The 20,068-nt window shown below is 37.2% G+C and overlaps 1 protein-coding gene across 1 annotated transcript; it reads right to left on the reverse strand.

The window, feature by feature from the left end:
* Positions 1–121: 121 nt before the first annotated feature.
* On the reverse strand, positions 122–19,757 carry DR1 (down-regulator of transcription 1). The gene is made up of 3 exons (XM_035018011.1): positions 18,869–19,757; positions 10,494–10,657; positions 122–2,162 (listed from the first exon to the last, which is right to left on the reverse strand). Exons 1-3 carry the CDS (start codon positions 19,086–19,088, stop codon positions 2,019–2,021), a joined length of 528 nt encoding a protein of 175 aa, XP_034873902.1. The 5' UTR covers positions 19,089–19,757; the 3' UTR covers positions 122–2,018.
* Positions 19,758–20,068: the final 311 nt, after the last annotated feature.

The following is a 20,068-nucleotide window of genomic DNA, read 5'->3' on the forward strand; positions in this document are numbered from 1 at the left end:
GTCAGGTACTATATACCAAATGATAAAAATATCTTCTGGGCCTAAGATTCTTAAAATTAGTAAAAATGTTAATAACAGAAATCTGCTGCTAATCTATGTAGATTATTAAATGTAAAAACAATTTATAAAACACATCAGAATTTTATTGCTTGAAGAATACAGCATATGAAATCACAAGAATGTCAAAATGAAAAGTCACTAGGCTTCAAACATATAATACATTATCAGATGCAGTAAAATATTAATTAACCTGAACTCTGCATCAGGGAAAAAAAAAGTGTGGAAAAATATCTAAGTTGTTTACTTAAGAAACAGATAATCTTAAAATAGAAAGTATAAGGATGTTACAGTACAAATTAGAAAAGCCAACACTTATTAACTTATTATTTCTTAGACTAGACTACCTTTGGTACTTAAACTTTTAAAAAAACAACCCCTTCTATCTTGTCCAAAGCACTTCAAGGATACAGTATCAACTTCAACTTAAAACATCCAGCAAAATTAACCTTTTCATGGCATGGGGGAAGTGTATTTAATGAACATATGTTAATATTTCATTTTTTCTAAAACTGCAAAATAAGATCATTAAGAAATCTAATACTTATAAACTTTACTTATTTAGCTCTTCAATTAAAATTGGAATCCCAGCAGCCACAATTTTTCCTTGGGCTTGGTAAATATACAAATTTAAATGATTTGGCAACTGACATAGGAATTTAGATTACTTTATACTATCTTAAGAGGCTTTTTCATTCTGTTTCCAAAATATACACAATATGCCATTTCCTCAACTCACTGGATTCCTATAAAAATCACTACTTTATTTTTGTTGTAACCAAAGTAAACCTTCTCCCTTTTAATGAGTAGGTTGAAACTATTTATGTTTCACATAGGGCTGATCTGTTATGACATGCTTTCTTAAACAAAATAAAGCCAATCATTTTTAAAGCTATCACTCAATTATGATGGAGACAATGATGCCATTTCAAAAGGAAGCACTGGACACTCTAGGCCATCTAGTCAAGAAAATGTAAAAGTAATGCTAAAAACAAACAATAAGTAAACTATAACTACAAGTTAAATTACCAAAAAATCCCTCTTTTACAGTAAGCATGCTTATTAACTTTCATTTCTTTCCCCCAGCAAAGGTTTGAATATTCATGAATCTCCATTAAACCAATGGAACCTAAGCAATTGTTTCACAAGGTCCAATAAACATGGATGGACTAAGCAAGTAATACTATTAACAATTATTGGAGTGAAATAGTAAGAATCATGACAGTCCTCAAAATTGGGCAGTCTTTGAAATGTAATAGCGCAGCTCAAGATGAATTATGCCATAATAAAACTGGAGTTTTTACCTCTACATAAAACAAAAACAAAATCAGAAACATAACCCACTGAATTTATACAACTATTGAACATACTCCTTCCTAGTTTTTGAATGTTTTGAGATTTTTTCTAAACAAGTATATTTATCTGAGCATATATATTTACTGCATATATATATATATACTCATTTTAAAAGACAAAAAATTCAGATACTACAAAACTGAACTGTTTTTTCACCAACCTGAACTAACATCTACTGCATTACACAACACCCTCCCCCCAATAATTTAAAATTCCCAATTTTTAGTTTAGTTAAAAGGGCAGAGGAAATGCAAATGCAGATTTAGAGTTTCTGTATGTATAAATTTCACTGTATTTTATAAACTTGACGGTTTCTGTAACACTGTTTATTGATCAAATAAAGGACTCACTGCTATCTAAAATTTCATAAACACCATTAAAAATTCAAAATTGATATTATACTGAACCTTAAATTTTCAATAGTTCAAAGAGACAGTTTTTACATGAGTAGCACACAATAGATGAAACTTAACAACAGACATCCCTAGAATACCAATGGCAAGTCCACCAAAATGCATACAAAATTACAGATAAGCATTTCTTTCACTGTTTTCTTGTGCAGGGAAAAACATTTATAGAGGAAGTAGAAACTCAGCTGGTAAATTTCAGATATCATCATCATCTTCTTCATCCTGAGAAGATCCTGCCTGGTTAGATGCACTGGCTGTGGCAGCAAGCTGTGCTTGTTGAGCAGCTTGCTGCATTTGAAGCCATTCCTGCTGGGCCAATTCTGCTTGCTGCTGTCTAGCCTAAACACCAAAAACATAAAAACAAATAATATATATATTTTTGAAACTCACAACATACACACTTCGGTTAAGTATAAATTAAGCCAATTACAGGCTTAATCATCAAATTTGGGTATTTTCCAACCACTACATAACTGTTATACATCTGGAGAACATGAACTCTATAAGAAAATACAGACGACTGCCTGTCAACTAAGGACAGTTTCCAAAACTTGGTTCTTTTACAGACAGACCCCTTTATGCCACATAATTTTATGACCTTTGGCTCAACTGAAGTTGAAAAAGCTGGTAGAAAAATCACAATGTCCTCTCTTTGGTTCCTTTCTCTGCTTCTCATTCCTTTTGTTTCACTTGATTCTTCTGTCCCCTCAACTTACAGTTAACATGTAAACATTTTTCAATCTAAAAATTATTTCTGTGGTTTAAATGTTGTCTAGTACAGTACCTCTAACTCTTAAGGGGAAGTACCACACATGAATGCAATAGCTACCTTGATGTTTGAGGGTTTTGGGTTTTTTTTTAAGATATTTACTTATTTGAGAGAGAGAGAAAGAGAGAGTGAGCGAGCGCACAGGCTTGAGTGCCTGGGGTTGTAGCAGAGGGAAAGTGATAGGGATAAGCAGACTCTGCCCTGAGCACAAAGCTTGACGGGGGGGCTCTAACCCACGACCCTGAGATCATGACCTGAGCCAAAATCAAGAGTTGGATGCTTAACCGACTGAGCCACCCAGACACTCTGATGTTTGAGTTTCTCTCACAGTTCCCTACCCCATACATACATTTCTCCTGTCCCTCTCCCCATAAATACACACACACATACACCCTTCCCATACACAGTAAAGAAAAGGCACTTATCCAGGACTGAATTTAAGTGAGATAGTTAAAATCCATTCATCTGATATATAGCCTCTCCAACAATCATCACAGAATTTTTAGAAACCAGGGCGCCTGGCTGGCTCAGTAACTAGAGCATGAGACTCTTGATCTCAGGGTCAGGAGTTCAAGCCCCACACTGGGCATGGAGCCTACTTTGAATAAATAAATAGAAAAATAAATAAATAAAGCTTTATAATCTAAAGCTTTATTCTTAATAAAGAATTTTAGAAAGTAAGATACATACATATGCATTACACACACCGTTGCAACAGCTAAAGCTCTTTCCCTATTTAATTTCATCCACTCACAGAAAAATCCCACGAAGAGGGAAAACATGAATCTGTTCTTGAAAAGATCATATAATTTCCCATTGTATATATATATTTTTAAAGATTTTATTTATTTGACAGAAAGAGACACAGCGAGAGAGGGAACACAAGCAGGGGGAGTGGGAGAGGGAGAAGCAGGCTCCCCGCTGAGCAGGGAGCCCAATATGGGGCTTGATCCCAGGACCCTGGGATCATGACCCGAGCTGAAGGCAGATGCTTAACGACTGAGCCACCCAGGCGCCCCTGTCATTGGATTCTACCAAAACAATGCTGTTTCTCTTTCTCTGCCTTTTCTCAGAATTGTTCCTTAAGCCTGGCTCATATCCTCTACCTTCCTTTATGCATGGCCAATTCCTAGTTATCATTTAAAACAGAAATTGGTCTTTCTTGACCCTTCTAGGTCATATTGAATACTCTATTTCATATGCCATAATTCTCTATGCATTCCCACACCTATCTACTTTATTCTTTAATTATCTGAGCATATTATCTTTTTTCTCCACTAGACTTGAGACTAGAGAATATTTTCATACTCTTTGCTGCATTCCCAACACATAGGCCTCCAGTATTTTCTGAATGAATATTTTGTGGGGAAATGGTAATACTCAGCATAACTCTAACATTAAGATTTCACCATGTGCATTCCTAACTTTTCTTAATAATCTGTCATGAATTTGCTATCCAAACATTTCTAGATGAGAATTCTAATAAGGCCATTATTATACTTTAAAAAAATCATCTGTTGGGCGCCTGGGTGGCTCAGTTGGTTAAGCGACTGCCTTCGGCTCAGGTCATGATCCTGGAGTCCCTGGATGGAGTCCCGCATCGGGCTCCCTGCTCGGCAGGGAGCCTGCTTCTCCCTCTGACCCTCCCCCCTCTCATGTGCTCTCTCTCTCTCATTCTGTCTCAAATAAATAAATAAAATCTTAAAAAAAAAAAAATCATCTGTTATACCAATTAAGTCCAATTTCTCAGCCTAGAGTTCAAGGTCCTCCAAATTACTGCCTGCCCCAACCTATCTCCCAAATCAACTTCTGTAATATATACTTGGTACTCCAAAAAAACTTAGAACATAAAATATTTCCCAGATACACCATACCCTCCCATTTTTGCTACCTTAACTCATGCTGATATTCACTCTATTTGAAATTTCCTAATTTTCACAGAAGTCCACTCTTCCTTCAACTCATACTGAAATACTATTTTATCCATTAAGTTTTTTCCTGATTCCTAACTGTATCATTCAGGATCTAATCAGGAGATAGAAGTCACACTAGTTAGGGGAACAGAGAAAATGAAATATAAAGGATTGTTAACGAAGTATAAAGCTGGTAACTACGTCATCGAAAAGGCAAGAAAACAACACTAAGATATCATGCAACTGGTAACTATCAAAACCAGCCACCATCCCTAAAACCGGGGCAACAAAGGAAGAGGCTGGAATTTTTAAAACTTAGAAGCTTAAAGGAACAATCCATGGAAATGAAACTCAGACCTCTGAAGAAGGGACATAGATTGGCTGGTAAGCATCTCTTGAGCTTGGTAGAGTGCCCCAAGGTTTGATACCCACATCCCTAAGGAAGAGGGTGAATGTTTAGGCTGGTTCTGTAAGTATTAAAGAAACTGCAAACTGGATTCAGGTCCTGCTACAGGAAAAAAAAAAACTGATGCAGCCAGAGTGAAGAAGCACTGGTAGGTGATACAAAAGAGCTTGAAGCCAGCAGTTAGTAAAAGAAAGGAGCCCAAGTGCTGCCTTCCTCCTCCAACCTGGCAATCTCCCTCCAGAACCCCCTAGTGGCAGCAGAGTCTATAATGAAGTACGCAAGAAAAGCAGAAACTCGGTTTGCAGAATAGTAGGCTTGGTCACAAATCAAAGCATAGAAAGGTGGGTTTCAAGCTAAGAAAATTGTTTAGTAACTGGCGCATGATGTTTTTTTCTTTTTAAAATTTTATTTAAACATAATTATGCTTACAAAAATACACTCAGATTGGGTAACAGAATGCAATTTAAGTTTAACTTATTCCACTCAATTTGGACCAACAACTTAGTATACAGTTTAAGCTCAAAAAAAAAAAAAAAAAGATTTGCAATTTGATTTATTTTTCACCTACTACGTGTATATAAAAGATTCTCCATCAAATGCTACAACAAAACATTGTAATGTTTCAATGCCAGTTTACAAAGTTCAATAACTAATGGATGTTGAAAAGGGTGGGGAGAGCCTATGTACACATGTGAAAATGTAAAGCTATCCAATTTATTTTTTTTAAGATTTTATTTATTTGTCAGAGAGAGAGAGAGAGAGCATAAGCAGGGGAAGTGGCAGGCAGAGGGAGAAGCAGACTCCCCACTGAGCAGGGAGCCGGATGCAGGACTCTGTCCCAGGACCCTGGGATCATGACCTGAGCCGAAGGCAGACGCTTAACCAACTAAGCCACCCAGGCGTCCCAAAAGCTATCCAATTTAGTTAATATTGCATGTGGATCACAAATCTACACAAATTAAGATTCAGATAATCTTGAATCTGAATTAACACTATCAGCTCAGTTCATCTGCTGAGGTCAACAAGAAAACTGCACACTAGCTGTTTTTCTGAGTTATGCAAAAAAGAAAATTAAGTTTCTTCCCCAGCTTTTCAGTCCAGAACTGATATTATACTACAGGCAAGGTATTCCTTCCATTGTCAATATTCATAAGGAGACATGTGAAGTCGGCTTAGGTTTAAATTTGTATTAGCACTCACATGCAAAATAACTGGCACACTCTTACACTGCCAAAATCTAATGTGATGTCTCCGTACTTGGTATCTCTATACCTTCCTCATCAAACAGTCAGCCTCATATTATAGTTGTTAGTGTACCTATTATCACACCTCTCCTACAAGAAAAAAACTTTTTTTGTTTAGGAAATAAAAAACCAGATATTCTAATCACTACTTTCATTCATTTTTATTTTTAAAAAGTATGGAAAATAGTTATTCTAACACACAGGCATATATGCTTTTATGGCAGGAATACCTGGAGTGTAAAACAGACTAAGAATGCTTCATGAAAAACATTTTAAGACTTCATAATGGGGCACCTGGGTGGCTCAGTCAGTTAGGCATCTGCCTTTGGCTCAGGTCATGATCCCAGGGTCCTGAGAGGGAGTTCCAGATTGGACTCCCTGCTCAGTGGGGAGTCTTGCTTCTCCCTCTCCCTTTGCCCCTCCCCCCTGCTTGTGTTCTCTCTCACTTGCTTGCACACTCTCTCTCCCAAGTAAATAAATAAATAAAATCTTTTAAAAAAAAGTTCATAAGAAAATTATAGGTCAAACCAAATATTTGAATTTAATAAACTTAAGAATACCTACTCTGTGCCTTAATCAACTATAAATAGGTATAATTTCATAGCACGGAAAAAAAAACTCAAATAATTTCAGGTGTCTACACAGGTTTAATTGCAAAAGGTGCTTGATCTCGTGTTTATTCAGTGATCTGCAAAGACACGTACTGGTTACAATTAAAATTTAACTGACTTTTAAGTACCATGGCCCCATATTAGCAACCACACTTTTCTGTCTGGACATAAAAACATTCCCGTGCCTTTAAAATCTTTGCTGACTGATAGATTTTGTTTATATTCATTTTCACAAATTAGAATTTTCAGTGGTACTTTTTCTAATTTCCTTTTTCCCTCTTGCCTCTTATCCAATGTACCCCAAGTATTTTTCTTCTAAAATGGGAGTGTGAAAGAGAGTAGATATATATTTCCTAATTCACTTCTTCTTTTGGAGAGTTTTCCTATGTTTTAAGAATCTCATTCCCAAATACTAAAACGACTCATTTATAATTTACAGTTAACCTTAATTTCAGTATATTAATGGTTTCCCCTTTCCAAATATTTGTTGCTAACAGCTGAAAGACAGCTTCAAATGAGGCTGCAATTGTGTTAGTATTTAAAGTCTAAAAGATGAGGGGTGCCTGGGTGGCTCAGTCATTAAGCTTCTGCCTTTGGCTCGGCTCATGATCCCGGAATCCTGGAATCAAGCCCCACGTTGGGCTCCCCGCTCTACGGGAGGCCTGCTTCTCCCTCTCCTGCTCCCCCTGCTTGTGTTCCCTCTGGCTGTCTCTCTCTCTGTCAAATAAATAAAATCTTTGAAAAAAAAATAAAGTCTAAAAGATGAAATGAAATGAAACTAATGAAAAAGATATTATATTTACTTAACAGTTCCTTTCATATTTAGGATTTAATTGCTTTGTGCTTTGAGGAAGAAGTACTAGATAGGTGTTATAATTTTCTCTCTCTGCTGATCTTCTCACAAGAGCAAAAAAATACTAAGGGATCTTGACCCCAAGATGAGGGTAAGAAAGAAGGGAGATAAGGAAGAGGAAAAAACAGATGACAAGCATAGAAAAGTAAAGACAGATTTGACAGATTTCTTTCATTCTTCTTTTTGCCCTGGAAAGGATAAGGCATGTTCCACTTAAATGTTCCAAAACAGGGGCGCCTGGGTGGCTCAGTCATTGGGCGTCTGCCATCGGCTTGGGTCATGATCCCAGGGTCCTGGGATCGAGCCCCGCATTGGGCTCCCTGCTCCATGGGAAGCCTTCTTCTCCCTCTCCTATTCCCCCTGCTTGTGTTCCCTCTCTCACTGTCTCTCTCTCTCTCCCCCCCCCATCAAATAAATAAATAAATAAATAAAATCTTAAAAAAAAATATTCCAAAATAAAGTTAAGCAGACAAAATACAGGCTAGAACATTAGCAATGGTAATGAAGAAAGAGCAAGTTTTGGAGTCAGAAGATGGGAGTTTTGAATTTAGACTCCAATACTTCCTAACTATATGAACTTATTTGTTTTATTTAACTCAATCCTTTCCAGTAAACTACGTTTCAGAATAGCAAGAACCATGTCTCTTTTGTATACTATTATAAGCCTAGAATTCAGCACTACGTCTGGTAAGTAGTGAGGACTTCAGTAATTATCTGTAGAACAAATGAATGAATGATCTCAATCAAGTTTCTCCATCTCCAAATCTGTTTCTTAATGTGTAAATGGGTATAGTAAAATTTAATTTATTTATTTTACTCATACTTATAAAAACTCTGCAAAGTATGAAAAGTATCTAGCAGAGAATCATTTTCTTTTCATCAAATATCTCATTTGGGGGGCACCTGGGTGGCTCAGTCGGTTAAGTATCTGACTCTTGATTTTGGCTCAGGTCAGGATCTCAGGGTTGTGAAAAAGAACCCTGAGTCAGGCTCCGCACTGTCATGGAGCCTGTTTAAGATTCTCTCTCTCTCTCTCCCTCCCCCTCTCCCTCCCCCTCCCCCCTCCCTACCTTCTCTCCCTCTCTTTTAAAAAAAAAAAAAAATCTAATTTGGAACTCTCAGGTGATCTACAATAGCAGAGAATTTATAAATAATAGCCATTAATTTTTTTTAATCATCTTTCTTCATAACCTCATATTCATATGGATTATATATTGTTTGCTTGTGTTTACGCCTGCTTCAAAAGCTTTTAGTAACTCTTTAGTACTTATAGGTGGTTGTGAGGATTAAAAAAATACAGGTAAATTACTTAGCAACATGATTAATACATGGTTAGAACTCAAATGTTAGTAAACTTTTATTTTTCTTATTAGTTTAAATGGTTTCTAGTGCCTAGTACTTGACAACACTTAAAATTCAAATGCTTTTTGATTCAAACCCAACTGATTGTTATTACTACAAAGAGATCAGGTATGGTGCCAATCTGGAAGAGATTACCTAAAATGATACTTCCCAGTTCTACAATACAATACTGGTAACTACAATAACTGGTACAAAATCTCACCCTTTCTATTCAAACCAAAACTGCCTTACAATCTCAAATGAGAGGCCAAAACTTAGTGGGGAAAAAAGAACTTCATCCTCTCTCTTCCTTTTTTATTTATTTTTTAAATAGAGGAATATTAAAAAATAAAATAGAGGAATATTAGTACTTGGTGCTAATCCTTCACAAACTGGTAATTAGAACTTTAATAAGAGAAAAAAAGTTCTCTCCCTTTCTCTGTTCTACTAGCCCTTCAAAATTTTTTAGGATTAGAATGTTTGTTTTATTATTTTTTTTAAAGATTTTATTTATTTGTCAGAGAGCACAAAACAGGGGGATTGGCAGGCAGAGGGAGAAGCAGGTTCCCCACTGAGCAAGGAGCCCAATGTGGGACTCAATCCCAGGACCCTGGGACCATGACCTGAGCCAAAGGCAGACGCTAAACCGACTGAGCCACCCAGATGTCCCTAGAATGTTTGTTTCAAAGGTGTGTTAAAAACTTGATTTAGGGCGCCTGGGTGGCTCAGTTGGTTAAGCGACTGCCTTCGGCTCAGGTCATGATCCTGGAGTCCCTGGATCGAGTCCCACATCGGGCTCCCTGCTCGGCAGGGAGTCTGCTTCTCCCTCTCCCACTCCCCCTCCCACTCCCCCTGCTTGTGTCCCCTCTCTCGCTGTGTCTTTCTCTATCAAATAAATAAATAAAATCTTTAAAAATAAATAAAAATAAAAATAAAAACTTGATTTAACTAGGGTGACGGGCATTAAGGAGGGCAACGTGATGTGATGAACACCAGGTATTATAAGCAACTGATGAATTACTGAACTCTACATCCGAAACTAATGATGTACTATATGTTGGCTAACTGAATTTAAATTAAAAAAACTTAATTTAACTATAAAATAGATGTTTATCAAATTTTCCTCATATGCTACTCATTATAAAATCTGATATAGTATTTTCTCACCAGTCCATCATTTTAAATTTTAAGAATGTTTAGGTATACTTCTCATGCTTTTAAGTTGGTATTTTGTCTGGAAAAAAAACCCAAAAAACCATCAAAGTAAAATCTCAGTAGTTATTTGGAGTTATTCTCCTTAGAAAACAGGTTGCTACAAATATATACTTTTATAAGAAGTAAATAACTGGCCAAACAGAGTCAAACTGGTTAGTTAGATCTAAACATCAGACTCTATGATCAAACAATCAGCCACAAAAAGAAAATCCTCTGGGGATGTATGTTGATTTAGGAAATGATTTCAGAAACCAGTATGATTTCTGTTAGCAAACAGGGTAGGATTCAGATGAAAATAATTTAAAATGCATTACTTACTTTTGCAAATAACTCTTGTTGCTGTCTTAATAATTCTTCCTCAGGAATGCCAAGGTTTTCCAAACGAGAACTGGCCTTTCTTCTCTTTAATGCTACAGTCTTGCATTCTTGTAAGACTTCCTTTACTTCACTGATATATGAGCCAAAGCCCAAACTTTCTAGTGCTAGGGAAATGAAAATAGGAAAACATGAAAGAGTGATAAAATTTAGTCTTTCCCCCATCTATGGAACACTAAGCTTTTGTGGGGGTTTTTTGGGGAGGGGGCTGCTGTCTTGTAATAATTTTACCTATTTTATAGTTGGACAGCAACTATCTGAATGGCTAGATCCATTTTATCAACTTTCTTAATATTAAATTGCAAATTAGATAAAACTTGAGGAACATTTAACAGCATAGGTCTTTCCTTTTCCCTTTCTTTCTAACTTTTTAAAAACCAAAGCATTTCCTGTGAGAAAAAAAAGTCCAATGTAAGAATATGTGTTTTTAATAAGAAAACATTTTTCCTATACCACTCATTGTAAATCAAACATCATTAACTCAGTCACTTTTTCAAAGAATACAAAAAAAGGAAATATTTGGAATCTATTTGTTAATAACATATTTTGTGCCATTTGGCTTAGAAAAACTAGGCTGGTAACACATGTTCTAAGTGTCAGTAGGATAGGATGAAAGAATAGATAAGTTCTTTTGTACAATATATCAACAGAAAACTATTTTTAGCAAAGACACTCAAACTGCCAAGTTTAAAAAATACTGGTGGAAATAACTTATGAAATTCAGCATTTATATTCAGCCAACAAGTTTCCCTTGAAAATAAAATTTAACAGGAAGCACTATAAAAACATTTCAAGTGATGTGGCAGAAAACTGGGATAAAGGAAAACTATAAGGATAGAAGTATTAACAAATAATTCTCTCCCTTTATTTTTTCACGCTTAAAAGGAAAATTTTATAATAATGCACTTTCTAAATGCCTTCTGTAATCAAGACAAAGCATTAAGTTCCTTTTGGCTCACAGCAATTAAAATTATATTTTATAGTTTACTATCTGTTGATATCTCCAAAGGCATTTTTGGTTTTTTGTGTGTTTTTTTGACATTTTTGTTTTCTGACCCAATGATGAAATATAGGTGGTGAAAAACATAGTAAATGAACTTAACTTAGTTCATCAGTTCTTGTAGTTTTTCAACAATTATGATGAACCAGAGTGCCCTCAGTAAAGATACCCTGAATTCTAACATCAGGGATTTGCTCTTCAGGGAGAATACCAAATACACCTTTATGAATACACATTCCCCCCTGTGTAAGCTGTGGTTTTTAAGACATTTTGAAATGATTAATAACTTTAATTACTTCAAATATTAAGCTGTTTGCATCAACCTTCTTTAGAAATAATCTGATGCCAAAAAGCATAGTACTATTACTTGAACTTTAAGTATATTAACTTATTGCCCCTTTTCACCCTCCAAAAAACTTCAATAAAGCATTACTCTGAGTTCTGTATATCAAAATACACTTAATTCTTGGCCTCAAGGAGCTTGGGGTATAGTGGAAAATTAAGTGAAGATTAGGCAACCTGCATTTTTTATTTGAATTGACAGACGGATTATTAAGCGTCAACGATAGAAGTTTTTCTTTTATTCTCCTTTTTAAAGGCATGAACATAACAGTATATTTTCAGTAATATTGGCTGGAGATGATACCAAAACCAAGAATGGCTTATGGTTTCCTCCCACATTCTGAAGAAAGTCTTATTTCCTTAGTGTACACCAAGTTTCTCCAGGATGTAGCCCCACCTTCCAGCTTTATTTCTGCCATTAAATCCCTGCATACTTATGCTAAATCTGACAGCTCAGTGTTTCCCAGCAGACATCAGTTTCCCACATTCATCCTGATGGTAATGCATTCATGGCTCAAATCAAACTCCATCTTCAAATTAAGCTTGCCTGATCCTTCTATACAGAAGTAATCTCCCCCTTGTAAAATCAGACAGATATCTTAGAATTTGAAATTTGGTTGTCAATATATTCATATAACCTTCAATACATATCTCCAAGCTTCAGTTTTCCTTCTCTGAGAATAGCATCTATTTTATATCTTCCTAAAACATATGCAGTTATAGTGGTTATGCACGTAGGCCCTAAGGCTGACAGACTGATCCCAGCTCTGCCTCATATCAGCTGTGTGACCCTAGATAAATTCCTTCACCTCTGTGCGTCTAAAACAAGAATAACAGTACCTTTATCTCATCAGATCAGGTTACTGTGAAGAATAAATGAATTAATATAAACAAAGAGCTTAGAACAGAGGATGGCCCATAGAATGAGCAAATAAAGTACTCACTATTATATTTTTATTATTTTTGGATGTGAGAATAATCTCAATAAACAAGTAATCTAAGGCATTTAACAGTGTCTAGCACATAAGATTAGCTTAACCACTTGGACTATGTATTACTCATCTTTATTTTTTTTCTTACATTTAAAAGAGTGCCCTACCAAAAAAAAAAATTAATTAAAAAAAAATAAAAGAGTGCCCTGATAAGTGTACAGGACCTAAATAAATGTAGAGATATGCAGTATCACACTAAATTCAAGTTGAACGAATATATTTGTAATATAAAATATTAAAATTTATAAAATTAACAAATCAACACAATGGAGACAACTCTTCAAAATATCATGAATTACTAGACTAGACATCAAAAAAAAAAAACCCAATCCAAACTACCTTTAACCATGGATGGCTTGAATTAAAAATTAAAAAGAAAACAAAGAATTCACCTTTAAAAACACCTAAGGTTAAGAGCACTGCTTTCAAAAAATTTGCAAGTAAATCCAAGGTTAATATTTAATATTATTCAAAGAGCTTCCATATACAAATCTGTACTCTCAATAAAATGGCTCAACGGGAAGAGCCATAAATTTAATTTCAAAAACTATATTGACTTTAATCCAAATTTTAAATACATTTTGGCTAACAGATAGCCGTAAGTGGTTATAGTATCTTCTAAACAAGGAGATGTTTTACATCATTTGTTACCATGTAGTAATACTCATTCCCATTTTACACAAAGGAGAATCTTAAAGGATAAGGGAAATGACTCATAAGCAGGGCCATCATTTGCAGTGGTGCAGGTTATTTAGTGCACAATAGTACCATATCTAAGGAGGGCCATTCCTACTTTAAACATAGATTTGTATGTTTATTATGGCACTTTTCTGGCAGATAGTAGTAAAGGTTTATAAGGAAAAAGTGCCTTTTTCTAGTTTGTGTAAAGAGACTTAATGGACTGTTACGGCCCTGGCTCTAGGGATCTGAGAGTAAAAGCCAGAAAAGAAAAAAAAAAAAATTGTGGGTAAAACACATACATCACTTGCTCCTCAGAGATCTGTCTGCTACCCTCTGCCATGTATTTTAAAACTATACCCAGAAAAGTGCATGGTATATTAGGGGAAAAAAACACTTGGCACATTTTTCAATTTGAAAGACAGATGTTAACAAGACAAACACTTAAAAAAAGAAAGGTAAAACTTCCATCCAGCAACAATAATTCTAATATAGTCTTATCTTATTTTATAAAAGTGATATAATCTTATAAAGTTTTGTTATAACAAGACTTTGTGTGACCTGTATAATGCAGGTTTTTCATTAAAAAATTAAAATACATAAAATAGCGTTCTCAAATTTCTCTATTTTCTTTTGTTTATATGTTAAGGGCAGGGGGGTGATGTAGTTCACTCAAATATATTTAGAGGATAATATAGGCCAATGTGACTTCTTGGCTCATGAGCCTGGCAAAGGTGTCTGAAGACCCTTAACCATGTCCTCTATGGATCACTATTCCTGGGAATCTGGGACAATAATGAGAGACTGATAGCAGAGCAGGAACCAAATATCATCCATCTTTCTTTTTTTTTTTTTTTTAAGATTTTATTTATTTATTTGACAGAGAGAGACAGCGAGAGAGGGAACACAAGCAGGGGGAGTGGGAGAGGGAGAAGCAGACCTCCCGCCGAGCAGGGAGCCCGATGCGGGGCTCGATTCCAGGACCCTGGGATCATGACCTGAGCCGAAGGCAGGCGCTTAACGACTGAGCCACCCAGGCGCCCCATCATCCATCTTTCTATCCTTAGCAGTATCTAATACAGTGCCAAGTACCTAGTAGTATTCAAAAGAAATTGTTGGGTGGCAGAAGGAAAATAAAAATGAAAGATATATCAGTTTTAAGGAAAATAATAAAATGCCAACTTGAAAAGAACAATGCCATATACAATGTGTCCCTTTGGAAAAAAATATGAGCATGCATGATTATTTAGGTAATACAGTATCATTCTCCTTATTATTACAACTTCTCTGCAATCACTCAGATTCTCTGATTTTTAAAAACTGCTTCACATCCACTTTCTAAAATAGACTGTGGTTTAGGCTTTATAGCAAATCTACTCAAATTATGGTCCGTGAACTTGTACCAGAACTGCTCATAATGGTCTGCAATGGGTTAAGTATGAAAATCAAAGTAAGCATTTTGGAACCTTCACAGCAAAACTGTAACTACGTGGGGGTGATGGATGTGTTAGATAACCTTACTGTGGTATCATTTCACAAATATATACATATATCAAATCATTATGTTGTACACCTTAATCTTACACAATGTTATGTCAATTATATCTCAGTAAAGCTGGAAAAAAAAAGAATCTTCATAGCAACTTGACAGTAATTTTATGTCTACTAAATCTAACAACAAAAATTGAACTTTTGTCTTTTTTAAATTTTGTTTATCTACTGATCCATTTTTACTGTGTTTTACAAAAGTACCAGTGTGAGAGGGACTGAATTTTTAAAAATCCTTTAACATAGATAGCTTGGAGAAACTCAATTTCTGAAGAAGCAAATCTTCAGAGACTTTTTCAAACTTTCACTACTTTCAGTTACTATTGTTATAAATGTGGGGGTGGGGAATTTATCAGGAGATTAAAAATGAAGAAAAAAAAAAGTCCCTCAAAATATCCTTACTTACACTTTGGCTTTAACAAATGGCATCATGCTGTAAGATTAAACATAACAGACTTCCAGCTTTATGTTTCAATCAGTACCATTATAATTTTAAAAATTATTATTTATTAGAGCATATCATCTAAGGGTCTCAACCTCAACTGATTCTCAATAAATGCAAGTAATACCTGAAACAATTAGGTATTATTTATACATAAATGGGGAAACCTTTAACAGATTTGCATAAGGCCAAAGACTTTCCAGTGTAGAACTTGCCACTCTTAACTCAATGTCAGCTCTTTCTGTAATACAACAGACTATGTTAAAATTCATTTAAGAATATGTGTTCACAGGCGTGCCTGGGTGGCTCAGTCGGTTAAGCATCTGACTCTCCATTTCAGCTCAGGTCATGATCTCAGCATCCTGAGATCAAGCCCCAGGATGGGGCTTGAAATTCTCTCTCTCCCTCTCCCCCTGGCCCCCTCCCCCCGACTCTCTCTAAAATAAATACATCTTAAAAAAAAAAAAAAAAAAAGAATATGTGTTCACAGAAACCAGCCATGACATAAAAGGAACACCTTTTATAGCTTAGAACCCCTTTGTGTATCTGTGATCTTCAATACAAAGTCCACTTTCTTAAAATAAACATAACATTTAGAAATTTTTTTTGAATTTAACTATTTCAAAGATTTTCTGGCAATAAAATTATTTCAACTTTAGTAACTTGCATTCTACAGAACTGCCTCAAATGCTTAATTTGCTCTGACAAGGTAAAGCAAAGTAGCAAGTGAAAAATGACATGTCCTAAAGCAAAATCTCGTTCATTAAACTTATTACTAGAAAATCTAAACTTCAACATGTGAGATTCATACAACTTTAAATATACATTATTATTCCACTTGGATATATCCTACATACCAAAATAATCAGTGCTTACAGAAAAGCCAAAAAAAAATGTCGTATCTACCATGATTTAGCAAGCTTTCCAGAATTAATCTGTTAAACACCTAAAAAAATACACACCCTAAGGATTTCTTTTTAAAAATGTAACCACTCAAGACAAAAATTATTTAAAATGATTAAGGAATGTGAGATTAATACAAGATGATAAATGTATATATTTTATTCCCCTAACTGGAGAGAACTGGGGGCAAAAATGGTAGGGCCTTATCTACTTAACAACAGCAATGTTACCCAAAAAACAGGTAAATTTGTAAGAGTATAACAGGTCAATGGATGATTTATTTTTCCCCCAATGATTTTTTTAAAAAAATTAATCAATCATCCTCAGTACACAAAGGAAAATGCTTTCACTGGAACTTTCTGACTCACACCTTAAACTGAATTTAGCATATTCCAAAGTTGAGCTATTTAGCATAGTGCACGCTACAGCTGCACTTTTATTCCATCATGTCAATCAGAAATCTAAATATATCCTAGAAAAGAATAAACTACCCAAGAAGACAGATTGTAATGTGTTATTAGATTTTTGGAATGACCCCACTTCTGTGTTGTAAACAAATGTTTAGGCAGATCCTTTAGAAATCTTGTGCAATTTTCATTAGAAAGGCAATGTTGATAAAAGATTCTTTTTCTTTTTTATGAGTTGTAAAAGGAAATTGTAGCTATCTGTGTTGGATAATCTTATGAAAGACTTATGACAATTGTACATACAATGTAAAAATAAAACACAAAACATAGAGAACTTGACTTTCATTGTACTTGCCAGAGTACTCAGCACACCAAACAAGTAGAAAAAAATACTAGCTTTAAAATCAAATATCATTTTTCCTAGAGATTTTTTTTCCTCCTCATGTACTGAAGTGGAAATAGCAGAGTATACTTAAATCTACCTTCCATACATCATTAAGTACCAAAAATGAATCATTTAATTCTTTTGTCAATATTGACAGTAAAATACTGGATATGGTGAATACAAGCAGATGTGTTCTCTACTTCAGAATAATAGGAAAGTCACCTTTAAAAAGTTAAATTATAAAAAATAAAATGGTAGACAACTGTCTGCCTACTAAAATGATTATTCATGATTTTTTGACTTAAAATGCAATAACAAATTGTTAGAATTTTATAAAAGGCAAATAGTCACCTCAAATTGAATACAACTTTTTCATAAGAGTATAAGTAAGTGCTCTCAAAAAATTAGGACTAGTAAATACGTCTCCCTATGCCTGAAACAAACCATCAAAATGTAGTCCCCCAAATCCCTACTACTGGACTAAATCCTTTCCAAGATAAGAAACGATTGAAACTTTCGGAAATGCTGTTCAATAAAAGCTTAGGTGTATACATCTAAATGGGAATGGCAGCAGGAAAGGACAGGGAAATGTTCCATGAAAAAAATCTCTTACAACCTTTCAATCCAAGCTTTAAAAATTTATCTCCATAGAGCAAAGCAAGCTACACAAAAGAAAAACTAAGAGAGATAAAAAAGAAGGAAAAAGGAAAGAAGAAAGAAGATAAAGATCATCCGCCCTTTTCTTACAGTATAGAACTGGAGAGTTTTATTAACTTGATGAATGGGAGGACCACTGAACCATTTTTTTTTTTTAAAGATTTTATTTATTTATTTGACAGAGAAAGACACAGCGAGAGAGGGAACACAAGCAGGGGGAGTGGGAGAGGGAGAAGCAGACTCCCCGCTGAGCAGGGAGCCCGATGCGGGGCTCGATCCCAGGACCCTGGGATCATGACCTGAGCCAAAAGCAGACGCTTAACGACTGAGCCACCCAGGTGCCCCCCACTGAACCATTTTTAAAGCAGAAAAGATACTGTCTTTATTCAACATCACCAAACTTTACAATGTTGAACACACTTATGTCAAGAATTCTTTTACTCGTGTTCAGAAAATTTATCTTTTCCTCTACACTGGTAAAAAGGTCGGGTGGGGAAAGGGTGCTGCCTCTCTCGCTTGAAGTTCCTGTCTGAATTTTCACTTTCCAAGGGAGAACTCTGGGTTCCTTTCTCAGTTGTCACGGTCGAGGTTCCACTTTAGGCAGACAACTTCTCAGTTGTGATGTCTGGGTTCAACTTTAGGCAGGCAAAATTCTTGTTGCTTCGGCTTACCTGGCCGTAAAGTGAGACGGCAACTAACTTTCTCTTTGGAGGATGTGAGCTGACCTAAACGCTTGCAATCCGTACTTGCACTCGCTGGATGAAAAGCACCACCACAATACTACACAGGAGTTTCTTAAGGCACCGGCTGCTTCCACGCCCGCGTGGCTCCCCCCCCCCCCCCCCCGCCCCGTCTGCCAGTACTTATCAGGGGAGAGGAATGAATGCTTTGACATGAACGGGTCACGCGACTAGCAGGCTGTCCCCGACCCTCATTTAAACAAAACCCCACACCTACCACTTACCTTGTATGACGTGCTCGGGTGAGATGGTCTTCTTTTCCGATTTGTTGCAAATCTCATTGGCTTCAGAAGATATGAGGTGAATGAATTCAGTGCAGCAGTTCACCACCAGCTCCCGGGCATCGTTGGCCACCCGGACGTTGGGGAGAGTCTCTTTGATCATCTTATTGATAGCAGCTCTAGGTATAGTGAGATCATCATCGTTGCCAGATGAGGAAGCCATCGTATCTCCCTCTCTCGCGCGCCCCGACTTTTAAAAACTCCCCAGCTCTGGTGCACTATTCCGCGAATTTTTCAAAAGGCTGCCCTCGAAAGTGTGATCCCAGGAGCGCCAAGAGAAGAGGGTGCAGAAAATGAAGGGAGGTGGGGAGGAGCCGGTTCGTGAGGGTGGGGGAACACCCGTGTGAGAGATTTAGGGCGAGACTGGGAAGGAGGTCGGGGCGCTGAGGATTACGGGGACAGCACTGCCCAGGTCGGAGAGGAGAAAGCAAAGGTGGTCCGGAAATTTGAGCACTGGGGAACCACCTTCGTGTCCCCTCAGAGGAGCGGGCGCTGTCGCCTAACCGCGGTCCCCAACCGCGCCGGAGCAGAGGCAAGGTCCAGGGGCACTGGCCTCACCGCGGTACTGGGCGGACACCCAGCGGGCTTGGCTCTAAAGAGCCGGAGCCCCCGCTGCCGCCGCCGCCAGCAGCCGCTGCCGCCGCCTCTGCCAAACCATCCTTCAGACACCCGCGCCGCCGCCTCACAACATGTCGGCCGCGGCCGCTGCTGGAACCGTGGCGGCCGCCTGGGAACGAATACAGACAGAGCCGGGCACAAGGGGAGCGACAGTAGCGGCCGCCGTGGCCGTTTAGCCCGAACGCAGATCGTGGAAGCCGAATCCGCGGCAACGGTGGTCCCTCCAGAGGCCAAGGAAGCAGGTTTGCTGGAAGCCTCTCCCGACACCCTTTGCGCTACCGGAAGCCTCACCCCCTCCTCGTCCCCCCACCCTTCGCAGACCGACTTCCGGGTGTGGCTGCAGCCCTTCCCCCACCCGCCCCGGCGAAAACAGCCAGTCCTCGCAGCCAGCAGCTTCCGCTTGCCGTCGTCTCGGCACGCGCCTCAGAATCCCAACCCCTGCGCTGGGACCGCAGCCGGGCGAGCGTGCGCCTCGTGGTACCGGAGATCCCCTGCGCACGCGCTTGCTCTGGGGCTGCGGCGCCG

Source organism: Mirounga leonina, unplaced genomic scaffold (genome assembly GCF_011800145.1).
Source record: "Mirounga leonina isolate KUSES-001 unplaced genomic scaffold, KU_Mleo_1.0 Mir_173, whole genome shotgun sequence".
NCBI lineage: Eukaryota > Metazoa > Chordata > Mammalia > Carnivora > Phocidae > Mirounga > Mirounga leonina.